General features: G+C 50.4%; 2 protein-coding genes across 12 annotated transcripts in view; both read left to right on the top strand.

Annotated features, from left to right (window-relative positions):
* Window positions 1-3,653, top strand: part of Ttc38 (tetratricopeptide repeat domain 38) — a 24,221-nt gene extending 20,568 nt beyond the window's left edge. For 3 of the 4 annotated variants that reach the window (XM_087213423.1, XM_021258677.2, XM_021258678.2), the window contains one exon: window positions 539-1,801. In XM_087213423.1, the coding sequence (XP_087069549.1) occupies window positions 539-629 (91 nt within the window). In that variant the 3' untranslated portion in view covers window positions 630-1,801. 4 annotated transcript variants of the gene reach the window in all.
* On the top strand, window positions 1,950-27,146 carry Gtse1 (G2 and S-phase expressed 1). 8 transcript variants are annotated; one of them, XM_021258791.2, is made up of 12 exons: window positions 1,950-3,721; window positions 4,148-4,247; window positions 9,704-9,761; window positions 9,870-10,521; window positions 12,452-12,622; window positions 13,486-13,615; window positions 15,753-16,118; window positions 22,692-22,764; window positions 24,323-24,562; window positions 25,584-25,785; window positions 26,026-26,271; window positions 26,740-27,146. In XM_021258791.2, the coding sequence occupies exons 2-12, from the start codon at window positions 4,226-4,228 to the stop codon at window positions 26,821-26,823; spliced, it is 2,244 nt and encodes a 747-aa protein (XP_021114450.2). In that variant the 5' UTR covers window positions 1,950-3,721; window positions 4,148-4,225; the 3' UTR covers window positions 26,824-27,146. The 8 variants fall into 8 exon arrangements, with proteins under 8 accessions (XP_021114450.2, XP_021114449.2, XP_021114451.2 ...); XM_021258790.2 differs by having other exon boundaries at window positions 1,950-3,728; XM_021258792.2 differs by having other exon boundaries at window positions 1,950-3,760.

The raw sequence follows: 27,146 nt of genomic DNA, 5'->3' as shown, positions 1-27,146 counted from the left end.
CTCAAACACCTACCTACACGTGCTCTCTTTAACCTTGGATCCCCCACACCTTGGTTCTGCCACTTGCTTCCTGGCCTCTGCCATGTCTGGTCCTCTTGTCCCAGCTTCAGGCTTGGCTGCAGGATGAGTGCTAAGGTCTTGAGCCAAGGCTTTTCCTGAGGCTTTTCCAGTGGCATCCCCCACCCAGGAGTCCTCCCTGACCACCACAGGATTGCGGGTGTTTATTCTAAGGCCCATGCAAAGTGCCCACTGGGGATGTCCCTGCTCCCCCCATGATGCTAGCCCGTGGCTCTCCATTCCCCAGCTGAGCCCAGGACTCCTGTCGTCCTGTCCCCTCAGCTCCAGTGGCTGCCACGTCCTGCCGTGGGCCAGAGGACCACAGGCCCCATACCCTTCTCAAAAGTCCCACAGCATGGGCTGGGGATTTAGTTCAGTGGTTCTGGTGCCTGCCTCGAAAGTGCAAGGTCCCAAGTTCAATCCCTGGTACCAAAAAAAAAAAAAAAAAAAAGTCCCACAGCAGCCTCTTATTTTTCCACAGGAACCTTCTGATAGAGCGCAGCGCCTTAAAACCCAACTCGCCCCTGACGGAGCGGCTCATCCGCAAGGCAGCTGCCATCCACCTCATGTAGTGACCAGCGGGCCTGGGGCTGCATGAACCCGGGCAGCCTCCCCTGCATTAAATCGGCCACCCTTCTGGGTTAGGGTCAGGAGATAGCTGAGCCTGCTTGTCTGGCCTGGTGGAGGGTAAGATTGAGCCCAGAGCACAAAGTGTTCTGAACTCAACAGTTTTATAGAAAGAGGGAATGGAAATTAATTTTCAATGTGACTTAGAATTCTCTTTCACTCTGTGCTAAGGGCCAATGTGCATTTTTTGGTGTGTGGTTCTAGGGATCAGTCTTGGACCTGCTACACAAGTGCTTGATCGCTCACCTACATCCCCCAGCACTTTTTATTTTGAGATAGGGTCTCAATAAATTGCCCAAGCTAGCCTCAATCTTGCAATCTCCCTGCCTCACCCTCCCAGGTAGCTGGAGTTAAGGGCATGTGCCACCACCCCTGGTGCCAATGTGCTTTTTTCTCTTGTAGTGGGGATTGAACCCAGGCCCTCCCCCCCCACCCCCCCTTTTCTGAAATAGTGTCCCACTGAGTTGCTCAGGCTAGGCTCAAATTTGCTATCCTCCTGCCTCAGTATACTGAATGGCTGGGATTACAGACATGCAGCACTGTGCCTGGAGTTGGTCAGAATCAACATGGAAGCTATTTCCACTTGCTTTTAAACTGTATGTTCCCATGGGTGCAATTATGCTTGTTCCTAGTTGTTCAGGGGTTGGAAGGCAGGACCCACTAGGCCAGCTCACCCTGCACTGGGATGCCCTCGGGATAAACCCCTTCATTTAGTCTTCTTGATGCGCTCTACAGCTCCTTTTGGCCCACCTTTTCAGGGCAGGTTAGTGGGGCCATCTGTCCCCCTGGGAAAGGGGTCTCCACCTTGATGCCTTTAGCTTCAGCCCCAGTTGTGGCCCCAGTACCCTCTTTACCCATGAGCCAGCCAGGAGCACCTCCTGCTGCCACTCTTAAGGGGCCCCATCCAGCCTTGAGGGCTCTGGTGGTGCCGATTTGGGCTTATTTCTCTTTCTGACCTGCACGTGGTAGTGGACTTTGGGTGCCCTGCTTCTTGGTAAACTTTGATTCTAAACATGTGCTCTTGTAGGGTGTAGGGACTGCGCTCAGGGTTGCTCTGTTGTAAAAACCAAAGATCTGGTACATGACTCTAACAAGATTTGAGCCAGACTTTAGGCCGCTTCTGTCTCTTGCTTCTCTGTTGTAGCCTGTCAGCTTTCCTGTGAGAGGATATCTGGGTCATATATGGTTTACAAGTTCTTTCAGCTCTTCTGAAGTGAGGCAGGGGCTCCTGGGAGGGGGAGAAAGCCACCAAAGCTATTAGGTCCCTGTGGACTTGACCTGTGCTCAAACCTGGGCAGGTTCCTGGGATTTCAATACATCAATTGGTTCCTGACTTTTGTGGGGACCTGTGAGCATCTTTTGTGTTCCAGGCCTGTGGCTGGGTCCAGGAAGACAGGCTTCTCTTTGAATTTGAGGTGAGAAAACCAGCCAAGAAAATGAGAAATTACAGTTGGATTTCAAGAGGTGTCATCTCTACTAGGAGCTAGGGACACATCCTAAGGGGAAGCCTGGCTAGGATCTTTTTAACTGTTTCCAAGCTAGAAATGATGTGGTCAAGGAACAGGGAACCCTGGTCCCTCCATGAAGTCTTCCACCCTGCCACGCCATCCCCTACAGGCTGATGGGGGCGCCTTCACTGTACCCCACAGCCTTTGGCACCAAATCTTTGTTATTTCACCTTTCTCCCCTGCCGTGATCCCCTAAGGTCAGGGATGATGTCTGTGTCCTCAGCGTTCCTAGCGCACGGCTTGTAACTGAGCTGTCAGAGAGTTGGTGAATGTATGCTACGAGGGAAAGAAATGAACAAAAGAGGGACAGGCCAGTGATAAGAAAAAGAGCTCAGTAGAAGAGAAGAATGAAGATACAGGTTTGAGTAGCAGCAAGGTTATTAATCATTGGTGCTGTCTACTGAACACCTACTATGTGCTGACACAATAAAAGGAGAGATGCCTTAGGAGTGGATGGTGGGGTCTCCCTACCCTACCTGGGTTGCAAGGATCCAACCCCTGGAAGGTAGGGCAGGAATGGAACCAAGAGACAGTCTTGGGCCACCCTCCCTCCTACCACAATGCACCTCCCTCTGGCCAGTGACCCAGGCAAGCCTGCTCCTAGCAGCCCCACGTTTAGTGCAAGTGACACTGAACTGATCAAGGTCCCTGCCAGGTGTCTGGGAGCTTGGGCCAAACAAAGCCAGGCTGCCTGGAAGTGAGGAAACCCAGAAGTGAACAGGAGACAGCCCAACCTGATGACCTCTTTTAAGCCCCTCTTTCTATCTAAGCCATCCCTGGACTTCCCCATTCCCTGAGCGGATAAAGCCTCTGCTTTCTGAGGCCGACTTGAAGGTGGCTTTCTGTTACCCGGAACTCAAAGACTTAGCTGGGATATGCTTCTGGGTCGGTCTGTCGCCATCACTCTTCCCTAGTTAAGATCCTGAGCAAGCAACTTAGCAAGATCCTGTCTCAAAAAAATACAAAAGGAGTGGGAATGTAGTTCAGTGCAAAGGCCCCGGGTTCAATCTTCGGTACTACCAAGGAAAAAAAAGAAAATGAAAAGATCCTGATCAAAGGAAGGAATATCCCCGGAATGGAGCTAAGAGGCTCAGGGTGAGAAAGAAAGGTCATAGTGCAGCGGGAGCCCCCAGATGCAAAAGTATCTGGATGCCAGGACAACCAAAGGTGACAGCAGTCGGTAGCAAGTCCTTCCACAAAGCTTGATTCCTCACCGCAGGCAACCCTCACAGGCTCAGCCCTTAGCCCGGAGCCCAGGGGTAGACCCTCAGCCCCGCCCTTCAGAAGCTCTCCAGCTTCTGCGGAGGGAATTATGGGTTCCGCGACTTCCTGGTGATTGCGCACCCGTCGTGCAGAGCCAATCCTCTGCGCATGAGCTCAGGATCTTTTCCGGGTGTCCTGACTACAACCCCCAGGGTGCACTGCGCCCGGCGAGCCCAGTTCAAACCCACCAATCGGCGGTCCGCGCGGCCGCCGGGCGCCCTGTTTAAACCCCGGGGGAGGTTTATCCCCCATCTCCGGCCCACGGGGTGAGGGGTGAGATCTTGGACCTGGCTCAGCCCGGCCTGGTGGGCACAGGGTGGACCCCGTAGGCACAGGGCAGCGCTTACTGTTCTCGGGCGGGGAGAGCGCGCGTCCCCGAAGCCAGACCTGGGCTGGAGCCGGGACCGCGCGCCTGGGGCGGGGAGCAGGAGGACAGGGTTGCCCGGGGCGAGCCGGGCATTCGTTATTTCTCCTGGTGGACTCGGATCGGCCGCCGCCGCCCCCCGCCCGGTGACGCGCGATCCCTGGGAGACCCCCGGGCACGCCATTCTTATGGTGGCTTCCACACCACGCTTTCATTGTCCTAAGCTGCCTGAGGCCTTCAGCCCTCTCTGTCCAGGTGTGCTGCCCAGGCTTGCGCTGCCGTGGGCCTGTGCTCAGCCACCTACTCACCTGCTCCCTTCCTCCTGCAGCGGGCTTCTGACAGCTCCCTCCACCGAAAGAGGGGCCGGCAGCTACGTGGTTTCAGCCAAGCGGCAGGGTAGGCGGAGATGGATGTTGCCAAGAAGGAAGGTAAATCCTTGTTATTGCAGCGCTGTGCTTCAGGGACCTCAGTAAAGATAGACGTTGATTTAATGTTTCTGTGGTATTTTATTCACTCATTTTGTGCTCTGCACCTGTCAAGCACCTGGTACCTGTTTTTTGTCTTGTTTTGTTTTGTTTTTTTGAGAGAACACACACAGAGACGCACACCCCTAAAGTTCCACCACCGCAGGTTATCTTTTTTTTAACGCAGTATCTCCAGTCTTGACATTTGGTGAGCACTGAAATGTTAGTTTAATTGAATTTGTTGTTTTCTTGTTTGTCACTGGCTTCTGTTGCTAAGACTTGCTTAGGATCTTGAGGACCGTGTTAGTGAGTGAGCCTGGCCCATAACTTTCCTTTCTTTTTCTGTCCTTGTCTGGACATGAAGATGAGGGTACATGTTCACAAAATTAGTTACAGTTATCTCTCAGTATCCTTAAGGGATCTGATCCAGGACCCCCTGGATACCAAAATCCACAAATATTCAAGTCTCTTATACACAGTGACATAGTGTTTGCATATATCCATGCACACCCCATATGGTGCATTTTTATTTATTTATTTATTTATTTTGGATTTTTGAGACAGGGTCTCCCCATGGATTTCAGACTAGCCTTGAATTCACTGTGTAGCCTAGGCTGACCTTGAACTTGTGGGAGTCCTCCTGCATCCGCCTCCGGAGTGCTAGGATTACTGGGGTGTTCCACAGCAGCCTGGCACCATACAATACATTTTCAATCATTTTTAGATTACTTATGATACCAGTGGAATGCAAATGCTCTCTAAGTAGTTGTTACACTGTATTGTTTAGTCAATGATGACAAGAATAGCCTGTATGTTTTCAGTTACCTATGCAGTTTTTTCCCAAGTATTTTCAATCCACTGTTGGTTGAATCCAAGGATGCAGAATCCAAGGATACGAAGGACCAACTGTTAAGGCCATACCCTCTTTTTCTCTTAAAGCATTTTTGACATCTTTTTCTCCTTTGGTCCTCAAAACACCCATTTTGGGCAGTGGACTGGGTTCCCAAGTGTCCTTAACTTCTCCATTTTGCAGAAATGGTCCTGGAAACTTTCCATCAAAGTAAATGGCCTCTCAATTCACCCAGCCATCCAAGCTGAGAACGCCCCCATTTGCATCCCATCACTAATTACTGTCATTTCCATCTTCTGAATGTAATGTGGATTCACCCACCATCTTTCAAGTCCATCCAGATGCCTGGGTCTCAACCACCGTTACTCACTTGTACCTATTTGTATGGTTTTCACTTTGGGTAGTATGTGTGTTTGTTATTTCAATAGGTATCAGTGCTTCCTTGCTGATGTACTTTGTTATTTTCTCAGAGGTGGTCCCACCTTCACATTAGCCTTTTGCTTGCCTGGTGCCCCCAGAGGGCAGACAGCACATACATTAAGTCTTCGTGGCACCTGGTAGGGGCTGTGTCCCGTTGTAGATGCTCATAAGTTTGCAGAATAATGGAGTCAGCCAGCGCAAGGCCACCTGGAGCCAGACTCAGCACCTGGAGCAGAATACTGCTTCCCTGACTCCTGCTTCATGGTTCTTTCATTCTATACCAGGCATTTGGAAGTTTCTGGAAGTGATCTATAAAATTCACTTCTGAGGTTCAGATTCTAAAAAGTGAAATGTCTTATCTCATATTTGTTCCTCAGTCACTCTTTCGTCCCCTCCAAAGGCCAATGTAGCATCTGTGTCTGGAAGTATCCTTCCAGACATAGTTTGTGTAAATGCCAGTAGTTTGTACAGTGTTGACTGTGTCCTCTTTCTTGGCGTTTGGAACCCTGTCCTGCTTCTGGTTTTTACTTTTCATTTTATTTTTTGGAGACAGTCTCGCTATGTAGCCCAGGCTGGCCTCAAACTCATGGTGATCCTCCTGCCTTAGCTTCCTAAGTTAAGTGATTACAGGCATGCACCACCATGGCCAGCTGCTTCTGGTTTTTTTACATTTAGTTTATCCTGATTGTTGTGTGTCACATGAAAAGAGTGTTGTTAATACAGCACTATCAAATACAGTGTATTTGATTTTTGCCAATCTGATAGATGAAAAGTGGAATCTCAGGACAAGTTTGTTTTTTGTTACCCTTATCTTTGAGCGAGACTAAACTTCTTGATGTATTTTTAAGAACATTTTATTTTATGTGAATTTTATTTGTTCATATCTTTGTTTTTCCATTAGATCATCAGTTTTCTTGCAACTTGTAGGCATTCAATATAAATTAGCCTTTTATGTGATCAGTTGCAAATGCTATTTTTCCCTGCTTTTTGTTTTAACTTTGCTTGTGATTTTTGCCATGTTGAGATTTTACAAACTTTTATCTATTTGAAGATCAATATTTGACTTTAGGACTTCCAGTGTGGCATCATAGCTAGGCTTCTGCACTTATTGCTGTAGGGTTTCGTGGTCTTGTGTCTATAATCATAGCATCCATGCACCGTGATATTTTACCTCTGCTGTCTTTCCTGTGTCTAATTGTGTGAGTTAAGGTGTCCAGAGCAGTGATCAGGATCATGGCGCGTGCAGACCTTGCCATGTGCCTGACTTTAGTGGAATTGTTTTTGCAGCTTTCCATTAAGTGCTGTGCAGGCTTGTGGGCTAATTTACTTGTAGGCAGTGGTCACTGGTACAGTTCATTTGTATTTCTATGATTTTCTTCCTTCCAGGCACATGACAGAATAATATCCTCTGCTCACTTGAAGTTAGATTTGGCTTGGGTGACTCAGTTGGCCAGTAAAGTGGGAATGTTGTGCTGTGTTCCTTCTGGCTAGATGTCTCCAAGGCTCTGATTGGAATTTGCCCATTGCCAGAGGTGGTCCTGAGGGTAGGGCTCTGCCAGCCTGGGTTCTGGAGGAGGAGGCATGAGAAATATACAGTTACTGTTTTAACCACTGGGGCTCTGGGGTTGTTTGTCACATCAGCGTGCATTACCCTGTCCCAGCTGACATTTTCTCCTGTCTTTAGAAGGAATGTTTTTGATGTTATCCCGCTTAACCTAATTCTGGCTTTTGAGCTGAGATGGGTATTTCCTTACAGGACAAAATATACTCATTACTTTTTTATTAAGAACCTTTAAAATCAAGAATATATGTTATATTTTACCACGTGTTTCCTCAACAGATGAATCTCCCGATTTTCTCTTTGGGTCTAGCGTTACAGTGGTTATGCTGCTAGATCATGTTAAGTCAAACCTAGTCCTGAAATGGAGCAACGCTGATCATGACACTATTAGTCTTTCAGTGTGCTGCTGGATTCTCTCAGCTCATATTTTCCCCTCGACGTAAATGAGACTGGCCTGTAGCTTTGCTCCCCTGGCTCCTCGGTACTGGGTACTGAACCCGGGGCCTTTGCACTGAGCTGCATTCCCAGCTCTTTCTTTTTGAGACAGGGCCTTGCTAAGGTGCCCGGGCTGGGCTCCAACTTTGATCCTCCTGCCTCAGCCTTCCCCAGTGCTGGGATTGCAGGTGTGTGCCACCACATCCAACTTTGTAGCTTTCTTTATTGAGCAAAACGTAAAGGTTTTTGGTATCACTGTGTTTGTTTCATAGAAATGAATTGGAAAGTGTATTTTTTCCTGTTTTCTGGAGCAATATTAATGATATGTAATTACATGTGCTTTAAAGATTTCATAGAATTATGTGTCCTATGAAATCAGGTGAGACTTTTTTAGGAGAATAGCTCTTTAATATATTTCTTCAGTTACTTTATGATAATTGAGCTGTTAGAATTTATTTTGTCTTCTGGACTCAGCTTGATAAATAAATAAATTTAAATAATTTAATTCCAAAAGTTAAATATTTTTCTAGAAAATGACCCATTTCAGCTGGATCTTTAGGTTTTTGTGTGTGGAGCTGAGCAAACATGTTTATGAACCCTTTAATTTCCATTCTGCTGGTCCGCCCCCCACCCTTTTTAAAAAATACGTTGGTACATTCTCACCGGCTCCCCCCACCCTTTTTTGTTTCCATGTTGGAGACAGAACCCAGAGGCTCATATACGCTAAGCATGCACTCCACCACTAAGCCACTTTCCCAGCCTTTCTATGTTGTTCTTTGATTAAGTCAAACTATATAGCTGATCAGGACCTAATTAAGATATATTTTTAAATTCTATGATATGTTCAATACTGGAGATTAAATTTAAGACCTTGCCACTAAGCTATGAATATAAATTTTATATATATATATATTTATATATATATATATTTTTTTTTTGTTTTGGTACCGTGGATCGAACTTGGGACCTTGTGCTTGTGAGGCAGGCAGCGGAACCACTGAGTTTAATCCTCATCCCATATGTATCTTTTTTTTGAGACAGGGTCTTGCTGTGTAGTTCAAGCTGGCCTTGAACTCATGATAATCCTCCTGCCTCAGCCTCTTGAGTGCTGGGATGAAAGGTGTGTACCATCAACTTGGCCTTTATTTATTTATTTATTTGTTTGTTTGTTTTTTGGTACCAGGGATGGACCTCTGGTCCTTGCGGGAGGCAGGTGGTGGAACCACTGAGCTAAATCCCCGGCCCTGGCCTTTATTTTTTATATTGACACAGGGTCTTACTAAGTCATTGAGTTGTCTGGACTGGGCTTGAATTGGGATCCTCCTGCCTCCAAGTGTGCTGGGTTTTCAGGCATGTGCCGCCACACCCAGCAAAATTCTATGATTTTCATAAGCATGCTGCACTGCTGATTAAGACCAAATGAGATATGATTTGTGAGAGGGCTGTGTAGACTTTACAGTATTGAAATACCTGTTCACTGCATTTCATCGCTCTTTGCTATGTGTCCAGGCCTTAGCTGAACACTGGAAAACTTGAGGTGCCTTAGATGTTTGTTATCTCGGAGGCACTTATAGAGTGTCCAGGATGGTGGTAGGGGCAGACAGAGGGGGCAGTTGTCCCAGGTGACGTCCACCAATCTGGAGCCCGGGTTCTCTTAGGGGAGCTGGACAGACAGACAGACAGACAGGTGATGAAGGCTACAGTGGGAATGGCAGTCCCTACCCTGCACTTGAGTAATGCTTGAATTTGTTGTTGAAAAACGAACAGGTGTTTTGTAGCTGAAAGAGGGCAAGTGAATTCCAGGGGTCGCTGAGGGAGGTGGTTTATTGAAAATGTTTACCTGAAAATGACTCAGCTCTTCCTGAAAAGCCAGTTGAATGATTCAGCGAATGCCTTTTAGAACAGGTTACAAAACCAAGGCATTGTGGTTTTGGGGTGGCTTGGCAAATTCAGAACAGCTGATGCAGTTTTTAAAAGAAAGTGGAAAAATTAAGATAATCTGGAGCTCCCTATGAAAATATAACAATTAAAAATAATAAGAGTTTATACTTTGGGGGGTGGAATTTTATAACAGCTCTGATAGCTATAGAGACTGGTAATATTTTCTTCCTTTTTCCTCAACTCTAAAATAACCAGTGGGCTTTTTTCCCCCAGATGTTCTTCTTTTGGCTGATGAAAAATTTGACTTCGATCTCTCATTGTCTTCTTCAAGGTAAACAAATGAGTTTTATTCCCTTGCCTTCGGCACAACATGTTCACTAAAGTCTTTTGTTGAGTGCCTGCATTATTAATCATTAATAATCTTTTTCTTTGAAAATAGTGCAAATGAAGATGATGAAGTCTTTTTTGGACCTGTTGGGCATAGAGAAAGATGTATTGCTGCCAGCCTAGAGTTAAATAACCAGGTTCCCTCACAGCCTGCCTCGGCCGGGCCAGCCAGTGCCTGCGCCTGGAGCCCGCTCACCGGAGAGAAGTTCGTGGAAGTGTACAAGGAGGCGCACCTGCTGGCCCTGCAGATAGAGAGCCAGAGCAGGGCCCAGGCGGCCCCAGCTGCCCAGCCCGAGAAGCCCTGGAGCCAGGGCATGGAAAGATTTGTCCAGGAATCAAAGCTAAAAATGAGCCTCTTTGAGAAAGAAGAGGAAACTGAGAAAAGCCCCAAGTCACTTAAAAGAGAAACCTACTACCTGTCAGAAAGCCCCTTGGTGGGGACACCACTCTTGCTCTCAGGAGGCCAGCCTCCCTCAGCCGAGCCCCTGCTCCCAGCCCCGGCCCTGAGCCTGGCCCCGAGCCTGGCCCCGGGCCCGGCCAGCCCTGCCCCTGCAGGGCAACACTCGTCTCATCTTTGGCCCGGGGACTCACGGGCTGTCCACCCTCCAGGTCAGGCCATGCCTCAGAAGAGGGCACCCAGCAAGCTGCCAGCACCTCGAGCTTTGGCTGCACGAGGACGGCTCCTTCACCTGGCCTCGGAGAAGGTAGAACACTTCCTGGGGACCCAGACCCTGGCCCAGACCCTGCTTCCCACCTCCTGGTTCTTGCCCCACTTCAGGGATCGTGGGGCAGAAACCTGGAGGTGTGGTGGGAGTCATGAAGCGAGTGTCATGACTGCCAGTGCGGGCTGGGCTTCACCCCCAGGGAATGGCCTCTGAATACCTGGCACCTTCTACCATGAGAAGGTCCTTCCTGGGGTCGGCCACGCCTCATCTGCCAGAAGTTAAGTGAGGACAAGCTGTGCTGGGAAGGGGCAGCTCACGGTTGTCCCATTGGGGTGCAGTCAGTTGCCTGTGGGATACGGATGGTCCCCGAGCTTGGTGGCAGGAGGAGGGCGTGTGTCAGACCATGATCATGACTTGCTTCCAGGTTTGCCCCAGTGGTTCTTGCCGAGGGGAGGGGAGGCTGCCCCTGTGGCTGACGAGGGACCGGGGAGGATACACTGGGGCCCAGCTCTGCCTTTGTCAGGCAGCGGTTCGAGGAATGTCTATGGGGTGTCCGGATGCCCAGCAAAGGCCCAGGAACACCTTCCCCCAGCTCCATACCCATCTCCCAACCCTTAGCTGTGCTCAGAGACCAGAGTCCTCACAGGTGGGATTTGGGCTGTGTCCACTCAGGGACGCAGGGTGGCGTGTCTGGGTGCCTCACACATGGGTGTGGCCAGATTGTGTGTAGCACATGTGGATGGGGCAGGTGGGCACTGACTGATGAGTGACGAGCAGCATGTGTCATATCTGGACTACAGAGCACTGCAGTAGCAATGCATGCTCTTACGTGGATGGCCTGAGAAAGCATGCTCGGGGAGAGAAGCCAGGCACAGAAGGTCATGCATTACATGAGTCTCCCATTCAAGTATTAAGCAGGCCCGACCCTGCTTAGCTTATGAGATTAGACTAGATTGTGTGCGTTTAGGGTGGTATGGCCATAGACAGGTTTAATATGAGTAGTATGCGATTCCATTCCATGACATGGCCATGTTGGGCAAACTGGAGGGACAGCAAACAGTTGAATGGCTGCCAGGGAGGGAACAGGAGTGACTGCCCATAGGTACAGTGTTCTTTTAGCATGTGATGATGGTTGTGCAGATAGCAAAGACACTAAAATCCACTGAGTGTATACTTTTAGCATAGTAGATTTAATATCATGTGAAGTATATCTCATTTTTTTGTTGTTGTTTCTTGGTACTGGGGATTAAACCCAGGACCTTTGCACTGATCTACATCTCCAGCCCTTTTTGATTTTTCAAGACAGGGTTTTGCTGAATTTCCCAGGCTGCACTTGAACTTGGCAATCCTCTTGCCTTGGGCTCCAAAATGCCCATGCCGCCAAGCCAGGCTTATCTCAACTTTTAAATTGCCATAAAGGAAAAGAGCTACTGCCACCCTCTCATAACTCAAGAGCTTCTACTGCTTTTGCCTCTGTGTGAGCATGGAGCAGTTCCAGAATGCCCTTGTCCCTAAATATATCAGGAATTTATTCTTTGTTTGATTTTCAGGGCCAGTGAAAGTGACCTCCAGCAGGACACCAAGATTTATTGCAGTTGGGCAGCTCCTCTGGTGGAGGGTGATTCAAATTGAATCAACCTTCTGTGTAGCGTTGTAGAGTGTGTAGCTAGAACCAGATGCCTCAGGGCTGTCCTTAAGCAAGAGTAACTTTCCAGGCCCCTGTCTTGCAAACCGTCCTTCCTGTTATTATATTACACTGTATAATGAGAGCCAGGGCTGTCCCCATGTGCATGCCTGGTCATCTGTTGGGGGTGAATGGTCTTGCTCCCCTCACCTTAACTGAAGAGATGAGAGCCAGGTAGTGTTTGGGAGAAAGAATGGAGTCTGGGGTGGCTCTGAATGGAAGCTTTAGGATCCGTGGGCCTTGCTATAGTCTAGACCATCCTCACATTTTACATTAAATTTTCAGCTCAAGAAAGAGGTACCAGGGAGTCCTTCCCGGGGGAAACTCCTGAATGAAAAGCAACTCCATGGGGCTGGGCTCCCGGACAAACCCCGAGCGGTGCTGGATGCTCCTGGCCTGCTGGGTACCGGAGGCCACAGGGGCCAAGGCAAGCGATTGCTCCCGGTCCCCAGCAAGGTGAGTCCATCAGGGGTGAGGGAGGGGCCGTGACCTGCATGGATGGCCATGAGCTGGCAACTTGTGTCTTGATTAAAGTCAGGGTAGGAAAGTGGGAAACAGAGCCCACCAGAGGCACCTTGGCGAAAAGCCTGCACCAAAGTCAGGCCTGGTCCTGTGCCACAGGCTGGCTCCATCCTGAGGGAGCCGAGGCCACCTATGAAAGTAGTGATGCTCCCTGCTCTCTCATGGGGCCACCAGAACTCCTTGCAGCCATGGCGACTGTTGCCTAATTGCCACTCACTGTCTAGCATTGGTGCTGGCTGAGCTATGCATAAGAGTCACTGTGGGCTTTGTCAAAGTAATCAGAGCTGGGCCGAGGCCAGTGGACTCAGGAGGTCTGAGTTGGGACCTAGAAGTGTCATTTTAGCCAGCTCCCCAGGGTGGCCCTAGAGTAGACATGTGAAGCCATACTTGGAGGACCATCGGCCCCTGCACCTTTGAAGTCAGCCGACCACAGATTGAAGATATTCAGAAAAATAAGGTTGGATCGGTACTGAACATGTACAGTCATTACTGTATAAACAGTGGAGAATGACTATTCACACAACATTTACATTTCATTAGGGATTTTAAGGCATCTAGAGCTGATTTAAAGTAATGGGAAAATGCATGCAGATCACACCATTGTGTGCAGGGGACGTGAACGTTGGGAACCAGGCCTATGCAGACACCTATGGCCCACACTGCATAACTACTTATCTTTAAATTCAGGATGATAATTATATAAAAATTTTTTTGTGACCCTACTTTTACAGAAGTAAATGCAGTATGGGCAGAAAGTGAAATCTTCGCTGATTCTGTTTTTTGACCCTCCGTCTCAGGTGGGGCTGAAGAAGAGCCTATTAAAGCCTCCCGGCTGTGCTAGCAGTATCACGGGGAAGTCTTCCTCTTCCTCAGGGTCCTCCTCGAGCACGACGTCCAGCGTGTGCCCATCCCCAGCAGCAGGCAAAGGTGAGCAGTGGTGTCCATGCTAGATGAGCCAGGCGAGACTGTTCAGGGCTTCTTGGCCCAGCGGGGTGCTGCAGAGGGCTTGCCGTGGGCTGGGGGCTGCTGTGGACACTGGGCCAGGGATGAGACTGTCCTCATCTCCACCCTCTGGTGCTTCTGCCAGGGAGATGGGTGGCTGCGGCTAGAGGCACATGCAATCGTAAAACACATGTGTACCCAGGGCCAAGACACAGAGGAAGCTTACACTAGCCTTGTGTTCATGTCGTCAGACTCAGGTGTCAGGATGTGGCTGTCCACATCACCTGGAACCCGTGGCCCTATGACTCCCAGATGTCATTGAATCCCAACCCGCGTACCTGTTCAAACTCCCAATTCCCTGCTCATCCTGCTGAGCCAAGGCTGCCATCTAGTGGTAAAGGGAGGAATCCCTTCTTGGCAGCAGATAAAAGTAGGATCTGCTCTTAAGAACTGAATTCTGAACCCAAGATAGTAGCACACTGTGATCTCCACACTGAGGGAGCCTGAGGTGGGAGGATTGCAAGTATGAGTCCCGCCTGGGAACTTGGCAAGAGCCCATCTCAAAATAAAAGACGATAGAATGTAGCTGAGTGGTAGAGTGCCCTGGATTTAATCCCCAGCACTGTCAAAACGAAAATTAAATATAAAAAACCTAAATCCTGGGCCGGGGATGTGGCCTAGTAGCAGAGCACTTGCCTAGCATGCAGAGCACTGGATTCAATCCCCGGTGCCACAGAAACAAACACAAGGAACTAGATCCTCTTCAGATTCTGTTTGCTGTGTAGATTGGCCATGGTCCAGTGAGGTTTTGTTCTGATCTGATTTGGAATCCTGACTCTGCCACTCGGTGGTTAGAAGTCTGTGTCCTGACCTTTACACCCAAGGTGACAACGTCTACCTTGTAGGAGTCCTCTGCTATGCCTGGCCCTCCTGTAGCACATGGGCATGTGCAGAAAGGGAAGTGCTTCTGGGGTGTGTCTTGTTCACTGGCTTGAGACATCGTACCCCTTTGGTGACTGTTTCTGTTGAGAGCCGTGGAATGGGACTCTGGTGTGTGGTTTTTTTTCCTTTTTTGGTACCGGGGATCGAGAGGCGGGCACTGGAACCACTGAGCTAAATCCCCGGCTGGTGTGTGTTTATCTCAGTGTCACACACAGCAGAACACTAGGGTCCAGAGGATTGTGGGTGGGAATGAACCCTGCATGGCTGTGTTACGCACTGTATATCAGCTGTGGCATTAGTTCAAGGTTTTCTTTAAGAATCCTTGACCAGATCTGGTGTGGTGGCATACACACACCTATAATCCCAGCACTCAGGAGGCTGAGGCAGAAGAATTGCTATGAGTTCAAGGCCACCCTGGACTACATAGGAAGACCCTGTCTCAAAAGAAAAAGAATCCTTAACTAGATTGTCTTTATTAAGTATATTGGTAGCTGAGTGTTTATCACCCTAGTTTGTTATTCTTTTTTTTCAGTACTAGGAATCGAACTCAGGGCCTTGGGCTTGCCAGGCAGACATGGGGCCGCCGAGCTACTGTTATTCTATTTTAAATTGTATTTCTGATTAATACAACTGTGCCTGCTCCTTGTAACTTAAAGCACTCAACTAGTAATGATTGTATCTCCTTCCCTGTACCCCTCCCCCTACAAAGGGGGGGTTTCCATGACTATACATCCACTTCCCTCTGCTTGGCTAGGGTAGAGTTCTGCTGCTAACGTGAGGAAGACAGCCCCCCACCCCCCAGTACTGGGGATTGAACCCAGGGCCTTTGCACTGAGCTACATCCTCAGCCCTTTTATTTTTTAAATTCTGAGATAGAAGCTTGCTAAGCTGCAAAGTTGCTCAGGGTTTACCGGCTGTGCCACCACACCTAGCTGAGATAGGAGAATTTGACCTTGTGGATGCTTAAGTACATCTTGATATCTTGGTAATTAGGCTGAGAATTAGAAAACACTCCGGAGAGCTGCAGGCAGCCTGGTCAGCATGCATTTGATGACTTTCTGGGGTCGTGTGTCAGTGCATATAACGATGGTGGTGTGCTCTGTGTGCATGGGCAACAGTGTCTTAGTTTAAAAGCAGTGTGTGCTGGATGACGCCCGCCTTCCTGTATGTCCTCCTGCAGCAAAGTCAAGGGAGCTTGCAAGTGTTCCTGCCAGTGGTACCCAGCCTCCGTCAAGCACCAGCAAGTCAGGCAGGCTTGGACCTGCCACGCCTCACCAGTCTCTGCCAGCAGCCCCTGAGAGGGTGTCCAGCAAGCGGGCTGGAAGGATTGATGGTGCCCTGTCCATGGCACCCCTCACATCTCCCCCAGCCCAGCCCTGGACCCGGGAAAGTGGAGGCCCAAGGCCTGACCCTCGGTCTGTTTTGTCAGCATCTTTTGAACTGAATAAAACTCAAAGCATAGGCCGGAGAGATTCCTGTCTAAATTCCAGGATGAAGGTTGTGCCTACCCCTACACGTCCATTTAAAATTCCCAAGTTTTCGACCGGTAAGTCATCGATGACTTAATGTGTTTTGAGATACGGGAGGAACTCCCTTTGCCCTGGCAGACCTGTGTCCCCCGCCTCCTGCTTGCCTTGTCCTCGGGGTCACAGTTGCCACTGCTCCTTGTGCCACATCTTCATGTTCCCCTGTCTGCTCTGCTGCTGCGGAGTTAACCTCAGCGAAGCATTAGAGTTTCGCCGTCTGTCTCCTCGTGGTGCTGTGTTGAGCCTGTTTCTAACGGCCGTCTTCGTCTTCTTCTTCCAGCGCCACCATCTCTGCACCGTGAGGCCTGTTTGTGCGGACTCAGTTTTTCCCACTGCTGGGTATTGTCAGTTGTGCATTTTGAGGGTCTGGATGCTGTGTTTGCTCTTTAAGGAGCTGAGCTGTGGTCTCGCAGGCAGGCATTGTGCAGAGGAACTAACCCCTTTTGCAGTTCTTGTTGCTCCAAGGGGTGGATCTAAAGGGCCGCTACTTTGGGAGTTAGTGCTCCCTAGCTTGCGCTTTCCTTGCTGTTGAAGTGTGACTGTTCCCAGCCCCCTGGGTGCTCCAGTCCCTAGTCCCCAGCTTGCTCTTGCCACGACCTTCTAGAGTCTTGTCCTGCACCAGGTGCTGCAAAAGAAGAGCCCTTCTCTCTGGAGCTCCTTCTTCTCCCATCCCCTGGCCTTTATGATTCAGCCCCTTGGTCCCCTGAGTCCCCTGGGCTCCAGCCACTGTATCCTGGGGTCAGGGAGCCTGCCCTGTCCTCTGGGGCCCACCCACCTCTAGGGCGTCATGTACCTGGCAGGTGGAAGGCAGTGTTTGCTTATGGTCCATGAATTAATCGCACAGCTGGACCAGATCCTAAATTCTCAAAACCAGTCTTCACCAAACCGGTTCTCTCTGGGATCACTGAGATCATAGCCTGCTCCTTTCAAAAGCCTTGCAAACTGACACTGAGTGACTGGCTGCAAATTCACAGGGACAACAAGCCTGTGCCTGGTGCCCACATGGGTCACACAGGAAACTCCGCAGGCATAGGTGGTGTCACCATGACATTGGAACCACAGACCAGGGTGGGAAACTGATGCCACAGAGGATTCCAGGTCATGATGAGGCTCCTATCCTTCTCATGTTTTTGTTTATGTTTTCTTAATCTTCTCACTTGGCAGGATAACGATGCAATTAAAAACTTTCACTCCATAGCCACTGCAGGTAACTGGACAGGCCCTGACCTTAGTCAGTGACTTTGGCGACATCCCCAACACAATTTTTTGTTCACATCATACTAACGAGGCTCTTTGACAGTACTCTTTATTTACCCTAATCCTGGGATAATCACATAATGATTAAAGAAAAACCCTCCATGCCACTGCTAATGCTACACACTGTGTCTGGAAACTGAAACTCAGCCATGTAGGGAAGGAGAACAGGGAGGTCTGGCCCTGCTCTCCTGGGGCAGTTGGTTCATTCAGTCCATCGCCTCTCATCCTGGGGTCAAAGTTTGTTTGTTTGTTTGTTTTCTGGGATCAAAGTTTAAGGCCACTATGCAGACCACATTTGTTATGCTCTTTTTGTTTTGTTTTGTTTTGTGTTTTCCCTTTTGAACTTTGTACCTATTAAATCTCTGCAGTACAACTCCTAACATAACCTTGATGAGCAGAGCTGCAGTCTGATGACAGGTGTGTTAAGATTTTTCTTTAAGAAGTAATTTTTCTCTCTACGGTAATATGAACTTTTACCAAAGGTAACACAAGAAAAACCAATTTGTTTGAAAACTGAGGTCAGCTTTGGCTGGACTACTTACATGCAAGCAGTAAGAACCGAGATTTGCTGTGGAGTAACCTCGGACTTAGAAACCTCTGGAGGTGCCTGGGATTTAGCTCAGTGGTTCCATCGCCTGCCTTGCAAGCACAAGGTCCAGAGTTTGGTCCCTGGTACAAAAAAAAAAAAAACAGAAACCTGTGGTGGCTGGAGAGCAGACGGGATGCCCTGGGTATACACTTCATGTGCCGGGCTCCAGGCCTGCAGGGGCCATGGGTTTTGCATACAAGGCTGGGGACCCTTGGAGCCAGGCACCCTGGAATGCTTTCAGATCGGCCAGCATTTCCCCTTGCAGTCTATTTTAAAGAGAACAGATTCTTACTGAGCTTATGCAAATAACCACACTGCTGTTAAAAATATGAATAAGGTTTTTAATTTGAGAGGAATTAAGCAGGGAGGGAAAAGTAAATTATTCCCACCTGTTTACAAAAGTATATTTTTATCAAATTACTGTAAGCTGTAGATAGCTTCAGAAGCTTTAAATCTAGAAAACAACAACAAAAAAGTAATCTTTCAAGTAAAGGGCAGAAAACCCATGGTTTCACTCGTTGACTCAGTCTCCTTCCTTAGTTCCTCTTCCAAGTTGCGCTGGCACTTGGCGAGCCTTCGGCCTCTTCACGGAGTTCTGGAAATTCCTGTGTGGTACGCTGGTCTTAGAGTTACTGGTAACTCTGCTCACGAGTCTCTGTACAGCCTTTCCAGTAATTCTAATGGTGAACGCTTTTAGAGGAGAATCAAAACTGGAGGACAAAAGACAGAGTTTAATGAGAGTCTAGCAGTTGAGGAGGAAATTCAGTGGTTTTTACGGCACAAAGCATTTAAGATGACAATTATGAGCCACAGTGTCACACCAGGGCCATCAGGCTCGGATAAAGTCCATATAATGCTTAGAACATCACACCAACAATATGTGCAGATGCTAAAACTTAAAGAAGGTTGGGCTGGAGATTTAGCTCAGTGGTGCTGCCACCTGCCTCATAAGCGAAAGGTCCCGAGTTCGGTTCCCGGTACCAAAATAAACAAACAACAACAAAAAACTTAAAGAAGGCTGAGCATCACTGTGGAATTTATTAAGAAACCCAGCATAGCTGGGCATGGTGGCGCATGCCTGTAATTTCAGCATTCAGTTTTAATAATTATACCTTGAGTTCTTGGAAACTGGGATGTTAGACACACAGTTGTTATTTTATTTCTTTGCCAAAGACCCCAGAGTTCAGTCTCCAAGGTGATGCTCAGGAAGCTGTGGGCACCATGTTGCTCTGGTCTCAGGTCAGACCCAGGCTATTAGGACCCCATGTCCACAGGGATCAGCGTAGCCCACCCAGCAGCCGGCCCTGCAGAAACGCGCACGGACAGCTCTGACGGCAACTCTTTGTGTATAAAAGGCTTGCTTTAGTCTGCCAAATAAAAGGCGTTGGGACAGCTCCTGTGATCTTAACACTTTGAGTATACATGAGCTGATCTGAATAGCATTCTCTGAGGGGTTTTACCTTTGTAGGCACAGTGTGGAGAGTGCAGTAGCGGAACACACACACGTACACCAAGATCTTACACTGCTGTGTTAGTATTCAGTCATGAGACAGGAAAATATAGTCGTACTAATGCATCAGTTTATAAAAAGACAGTTGGATCCACTTTCTATTTCTGACAGAATGAGACAAGTTACAGTCACCCATTCATATGGCTGAACTTTGAGATTTCTATTTGCCCGACAGGGAGTCCTGGGAAGGCTGCAGACCAAATTTTCGTAAATCAATTCTATCCTGGTAGCAGCTGTTTGTATTTTTTATTTTTTGGTTCCGGGGATCAAACTCAGGTCCTTGCGCTTGCGCAGCAGGCGGCGAAACCACTGAGCTAAATCCCCGGCCCTAGCAGCTGTTTTTAAACAACCTCTTTACACTCCTACCCTTTCCTTTTTTTTTTTTTCTTTCTTCCTTTTACCTTTCTTTCTCTTTTTAGACAGGGTCTTACTATGTATTCCAGGCTGGTCTTGGCCTTGAACTCATTATATATCCCAGGCTGACGTCAAACTCATAGTGATCCTCCTGCATCAGTCTCCCCAGTGCTGGGATTCAGGGGTATGCCACTATGCCTGGCTTCCTTTTTTCCATCTTCAGTCTTAAATTAGTTTAGAGGTTAACTCTTGGATGTTTACATTTTATCTAAGACTGACTGAAATAACAAACCTCCAGGTGACCTTGAATTTTACTTTTTTTTTTTTTGGTACCGGGGCTCGAACTTGGGTCCTTGAACTTTTGAGGCAGGCAGCAGAACCACTGAGCTAAACCCCCGGCCCAACCTTGAATTTTATAACAAAATTATCTTTGCCAGTCTGGTTTGCCTGACTAATCATTGTGGGTGGAAACATTTTTAAAAATGGTTTCTAAAAGATTATTGTACTTTTTCTTTGGTTTTTCCTGACCGGTGTGGCAGGCAAAACAGTTTTTACACTGGACACAGAGGTCTTTTATTTTGCTCTGAGCTCAAGATTAGCCCAAGGCATTAGAGAGGTTTAAAAGAAGGCAGGACTGTTGTAAACCATTGTTTGCTAAGCAGACTGAGGGTTTCATTTCCTTCCAGAAGGGATGACTCTTGGGAGTCTAGGCTGCCACGGAGCTGCTGTCAATCGCAAAACCATTAATTTGAAAGGTTTCCCCTTCTCCCATCCTCGCTGAAACGTCATAAGGAAAAATTGTAAGCAGGCTTTGCCCTGTTTATCTTATATATCAGCAAATGTGGTAAAGCTGGTGGTTACTGTGAGGCGCTCTCGGGTGAGAGAACCCTTCGCCTTCTTCCGACCTCTTTGCTTTCTGGTTTATTTTTTGTTGGCTCCCTTTTGATTCTGACAGCTTTCCCAGGTATCTGGAAGATCCTGGCATCGCTGGCCAGCACTGGCTGCCTGTGACCCCTGCCCACTCACAGAGTTCCCAAGGGTATAGTGAGCCATTCTGTTGAGTCTTCCTGTGCTGGGTACTCGAGACTCTTAGGGACAGGAGCTCTAATGATCAGAATGATCAGATAGATCCTGCTCTCGTGGAATTTATGTTTAACAGGAGACACAAAAGATTATCAAATGCAGTTTCAGATCCTAGGCACAATAATAAAACGAGTAAAAAGGGCATCGTCATTTCTGCTGCATGTTGGGGAGGACTTTAACACAGTGGTCCTTTCACTCAGATGTCAGGGGGGCACCCAGCTCTGAGCCAGTAGCAAGAGGCAGAGCTAGGGATGGAGGTCAGTGATAGACGCTTGCATGAAGACCCTGGTTCTGTCCCCAGTACCACACACATGAGGCAGGCAGCCCCTCAACCACACAGCAGGAGAGGCAGAAGGGTGCTTAACAAGTTCTGAGGAGACAATGAAGGCTAGTGGGGTAGGGATGTAATTACAGTAGTAGGGATTAGATTCTTCTACAAGCCCCAAATAACCCTGGTCTTAATCACAATAGATGTTTATGTACCTCCCACATCATAGAGTAGGTAGACTACATGGAGCTGGTAAGCTGCTCCTCGGTTTCAGGGACCCAGACTTTTTGTCTCATTCAGCCATGATTAGCTTCCCTTCCTCATGGTCTAGTGTGGCTGCACCAGCTCCAGGCCACACATCCCCCTTCCCGGGCACAGTACTTACTCCAGGCCATCTGCCATTTCCATTTATGTCCCATTGATCATGACTCAGTCACATGACCATGCATCTCATCAGAGGCTAAGAGAACATTTTCTCTCTTCTGCACCCAGCTAAATAGTCTCATGGTGAAGACTTTTGAACCCAGACAGAACCTCAGCCAGGCTGGCAGACAGGGAGAGAATCACAAAGAGCTGAAGGCAAAGGCAAGCAGCTCAAGGCCCACTCACTCAGTGCTTGCGTAATGACCCCAGCAAGGACTGCAGTGTCACCAGCTGCAGGAGGAGGTGCCCATGCAGGGATGGCGTGACTGGCAGAGATCCCTCTGCTAGGGCGCAGGTGCTCTGGGAGTAGTAGAGGCCTCGCTCCAACCCCCTGAGAGACGAGGGGCTTCCGTCTGCCTGAGGTTCCAGGAGGTTAGGGCGCCACGGGGCTGTGTGCGCAGGGAACCCAGTGGCCCTGGTGTCTGCTGGGTGCTACCCGTCAGAAGGCCAGAGGGCCAGCAGAGGTGAGGACAGAGGCCCTCTGGCTGCCCAGCTGGGCAATGGCACAGGTGGAGATGAAAGTTAGACTCCAGCATAGCAGGGAGCTTGGGACATGCCCGGTGTGTTTTCGGGTGCTGCCCCTTGGCCCGTGCCATGCCGCTGGCTCCACGCACACAGTGGCAGTTGTCCCTCCTCACTGCACCGCTGCCAGTCCCTGGGTCGGGGCTGCTTTTCTCATCTCCTAGTCTACAGTGACTCAGATCTGCTCTTCAGCCTCCACAGGCTGCTGCTCCTGTCTTTACTGCGCTGCTTGTACACCTCCCATCTGCCATTCATCCTGATGGACCCGTGCTGTTTGTGCAACCTCAGTGCTGCTGGGAGAGGCCAGGCTGCTTGGTACACAGGATCCCGGGCACTGCATGGGCTGCTGCCCCTGCCTGCGGGCACTCAAGTGTGCTGTGCCACTACCTCACTGGGTCTCAGGCAGGGCAAGTGCTGCTCACATGCTGCAGGTTTCCAGTGTGACTCTTCTGACCTTTGTCCCATTCATTAGAGTCACCTACACTGGAGTAGGGAAATGGAGACATCAGACTTGCCCATGTGGCAAAGTCCCCAAACAAGGGGGCTCTCAGTGGCCCTGTCTGACTGCCCACTTCTCTTGGTCATAGGTGGGTCCCCCAACAGTATGACGCCAAAGTTCTCGCGGGCACAGAGGCTGCAGTCATGGGCATCTGCTGGCAGGTGAGTCATGTCAGACTGCTTCCTTTCTTATGTTATGAGGATGATGTGTCCCCAGCTCCTCCCAGTGCCACCTCCAGGGGGGGTTTCCTCCCCATGGCCATTGCATGGCCACCTTCTCAGCAGGCTCTTGGGCACAGCCAAGCCACTTCTGCCTGCATGGGATCTTCAGGCATTCCTTCTGTTGCAGCCTTTACTGTCACTTGTGGAGGTCTGTTGCCAGCACCACTCCCCGTGCTCAGTGCAGAAGAGGTGACCTCACATCTCGAGTCTCCTGCGTGGTCTGGGGTGGGGGAACAGGAAGGACTCAGCCCTTTGGATTCGCATCTGCAGGGCAGGAGACCTGGCACCAGGGTGTGGCCAGCCTGGGTCACGCCACTGGTGGGATGGGTTAGGCCCGGCAGAAGGAGTACTGGGCTAGGACACCATAGACAGATGCTCCTGGTTCTGCCTTTGGCCAGACTGAGGCTGTCAGCAAAGCCTTGACCACCCTGGGCTTTGATTTCCTTGTATGTAAACTTGGGTTGCTGCATTCCATGGGCAAACCAGATTCCCCAGAGTAGAAGCAGTGCTGAGATGTCTTCTCTTCCACACCGAGGGCGCAGGAGCAAAACCCAGAGCTGCACAGCCATGACCACCTCACCTACCTCTCCGTGCCTTGGTTTCCCCTGGAGACCACAAGAATAGCCCCTGCCTCTGGGGTTGCATTAAGGATGGCATTTGTTGGCATTTTTATTTATTATCACTGGAATTCATGGTGGAACCTGCAGAATCAGCCTGAGGGGGGCAGCAGGTGGGGCAGGAGCCTGACCTGTGGGTACCTCTCGCTGCAGGCTCTCCGGGGAGTGTCTGTCCTCTGGGGAGTGTCATTTAAGTTTGTTTCCACACTCTTTGAAAAATTATATATTTTTCAACTTACATAGTTGTCCCTGATGCGTAGAAAAACCAATAGATAAGTCTTGGGCTCCACGCCGGTAGGATGTCCTTAAGTGGTGTTGTTTTATAAGCCTTAGCTTTTTGGGCTCCTGTACAAAACTGTCGTAGTCTGGGGTTAAACAGCAGAAACAAGTGCTGTGGAGGCTGGACACCTAAGGGGAAGGTGCCGGCAGGCTCAGTGCCCAGCCAGCACCATGTCCCCACACGGGAGTAAGCAAACCAGCTCTCGGGCCTCCATGTAAGAGCGCTGCTCCCCTATCATGAGGGCTCCACACCCTGACTGCATCACCTCCCTAACACCTCCCAACCCTGCCGTGTTCAGTGTAAGAATTCAGGGGAGGGGCATGAACATGGAGTCCGGCTCCAGGGACAGGGGACTCCGCCTTTCTTCAGCAGCAGCAACAAAGCACACCACAGCCACACAGGGCCGCAGGGACGTGGGACATGAGATGGAGACTGCGGTAATTTTGTCTCCCGCCAACGGGCGGGCCACAGTCCTGCCTTTCTGGAGCCCCTCGAGGATAGTCCAGCCCAGGCCTTGCTGGCTGGATTCTCGGCCCACTGGCTGATGGGCGTTTCGCTTTGGTCAGGCCGCCTCTGCTCACCTCTGCCCACGTCTTTCCAGGGTCATGGTTCACAGCACTCCTGTGAGACGCTCTTCAGGGCCAGCGTCACAAAGCCCCCCCGGCAGCACGCGGACCCCCATGAGTGCAAGACGAATGTCTGCGTTGCCCACACCTGCCAGCCGGCGCCTCTCGGGCCTCCCACTGATGACCCCCAGAACCATGCCCAGGGCCCTATCGTCCCCGCTGTTTGTCCCTGCCCGGCGGCTGTCTTCTGAGCCCCGGAGAAGATCCGAAGTGGGGTAAGAGCAGAGGCCGCACACCCCGTGCCGGGCGGTGTGTGGTCCTCAGGATGTGGGGCGATGTCGGCACCCACCCTAGCACTACACAGGGGACCTGGCCCACGCTCTCCTGTTGGAATGGAAAGGGTAGGTGCCCCCTGCTCCTGCTCTGGTTCTTACCTGACCAGTGCAGGGCAAACCTGGGTGAACACTGTGCCCAGGCCACCCAGGCGGGACCAGAGCCCTGGGAGGCTAGCTGGGCAGAGCTCAGCACCCTCCACCAGGCTCTTCGCTGGCTGCTATTCTTGCAGGGGCCCTGCCCTCTGGTGCTGTGAGGGCTGATGGCTCCCGAGTCCCCACCTGCCCCTTCTGCCTCATCTCTCCCTGTCTCGTCACGGTGCTTATGCAGACACACACATGCAAATACATACCTGTCAGCAGCAGGCCTGCCTTGCTGCACCTGTGCTTGTAATGTGCGCTCCTGGCCCTGGCCCTGCCACACAGCCTACTTCCCTCTCATTCCACTCCTCCCACTCCCCTTTCCACTGCCTGCACCCAGAAGGAGGTAGCTGTCTGCCCGGGGCTTGTAAGGCTCCTCTGGCCATGAAACTCCCTGAGAGCCAGGACCCTTATCCCCGGAGCTTACAGGACCCCGGCACATAGTGGGAGCTCAGGAAATATTTATGAGTGTGGCCCTTGAGTGGATATAGTGTTGGTCCCAGCATTGGTTCCTTGACTTGAGGCCATGTCTATGAGTTGAGAGAAGCCTCGCCACCTGCAGCTCTGCTCCGTGGCCCCGTTCCTGGCCTGGTATTTAACAGCTGCTGAGGAAGGGAAGAAAGTGGCACAAGGCAAAACCAGACCAAGCCCATTACCAGTGGAAGGGAACCTTGGGAGCCACTCAGCCCTCCCATTAGACAGAATAAACTTGAGGTCGGGAAGGTGGCAGTGTCCCCCGAAGCTCTGGCTCTGTTGAGGAGCTAGCAGCAGGGCCAGGCACTCTCAGCACAGGGTGATTCCAGGAGTATCCTTCCTTCTACAGCACTGAGCCGGCGAGGGACAGTGGCAGAGGGCCAGGACGCGGCCAGGTGGCTCCCTCACCCAGTGGGGTCTTCTCCCCTCCTCCTTCTGTGCCCCATGCCCTTTGCTTCTCTCCAGAGAAAAGCATTCCTTTCCCGGAAGGCCCTGCCACAGGACCAGCTCAGGACGAGGCCAAGCACAAGGAGGACACCCACCCCACTGAGGTAGGCAGAGGCAGGTGGGTTCATGCCCACTGGGCATGGGGGTATGCAGAGGCCGGCTGCTCTGGAGGGTGGGCTCTCAGTTCCCTGCAGCGCTCACCCTGTGGCCAGGTCTTTCCCATGTTTGATGAAGGAGGCAGTTGGGTCAGAGGGAAGGAACCAGAGAAGGCCCATGCCTCCATGCTGGGGAGAGCTTGGGGCTTCCTCGGGGTGGTTTCGTGAGCAGAGCCTGCGTCTCCCGAGGTGGTAGACACAGCAGTGCTGGACCGTCCTCCCCTGCGTGGCCCTGCGCAGGCCCTGCTCGTGGACATCGGGCTGGACCAGCTGGCCATCTCTCCCCCGGCGGCACGCCCCCTCATCGCCCTCGGCAGCACTCCTGGGGCAGATGTGCCCTCGGGGCCTGTGAGCGGACCCCTGATCGACCTCACCACCAGCACCCCGGACATGAACAGACATGGTGTGTCCAAAGCTGTGCCAGCCGAGGGCCAGGTGAGGGCCAGGCCATTTGCGCCCACTTTAGCCTGGGTGCTCTCTGTCCCAGGGGCCTCAAATCATGGTGGCCCTCCCACCCTAAAGGTCTTAAGTCCCAGTACATGACTCTGCTCTGGGGGCCTGAGCATCCCAAAGGTCACCATTGCCATTAAAGCATCCTGCCAGGACCCAGCGAGCTCTCGGGGTGCAGGGTTTGTGTCCCAGCCCCACAGCCCATGCCTGCAGTTGGAAAGGAGCACAAGTGTCTGAGCCCTCAATGTCAATGCATGTCCCTCTCTTTCCCCCAGCATCTTGCCGGGACGGTCAGGTTTTCCTTACTCATCCCTGAACCTGGGGTACCTGGCTGTTTTCCTGTCCCCGAGCCCCGGGTGGATCTGGCCTGCAGGTCGCCGTGGTGTCCATTGTGGGGCACCCGTGGTGGTGGCACAGTTGGTTGTGCTCACCTTGTGGTTTGCCGTCCTGCAGCTCATCGACCTGTGCTCCCCTCTCATCCAGCTGAGCCCTGAGGCTGACAAAGAAAACCTGGACTCGCCGCTTCTCAAGTTCTGAGTAGAACAGAAGCCCAAGATCTGCTAGCTGTGTGAAAGGAACAGTTGGTCCTAAAGTGGCTTTTGACCCTTAGAAGAGTGGTACAGGAAACTGATTTTTTTTAAAAAGCTATGTGCATTTTCTGTGCCTGGAGGGGGCAGCTGGGGACAGCTCTGCTTCCTTAGTTCCTCTCCTTCCATTCCCAGGCTGGGACGCAGCACTCTGAAGAATTTAAGGTTTCTGTATGTAAAATAGCAAGCACCTAGTTTTAAAGTTAAATTTGTATGAAACATTAAATAATCTAGATTTAAATTAAATTGTAAAATAAAGTATATTAGAACATA

This window comes from Heterocephalus glaber, unplaced genomic scaffold, assembly GCF_053883595.1.
Source record: "Heterocephalus glaber isolate CG9 unplaced genomic scaffold, H.glaber_assembly_v1.0 deba00001444, whole genome shotgun sequence".
Classification (NCBI taxonomy): domain Eukaryota; kingdom Metazoa; phylum Chordata; class Mammalia; order Rodentia; family Bathyergidae; genus Heterocephalus; species Heterocephalus glaber.
The sequence above is the reverse complement of the archived record's forward strand: the minus strand, read 5'-3'. Positions and strand labels throughout refer to the sequence as shown.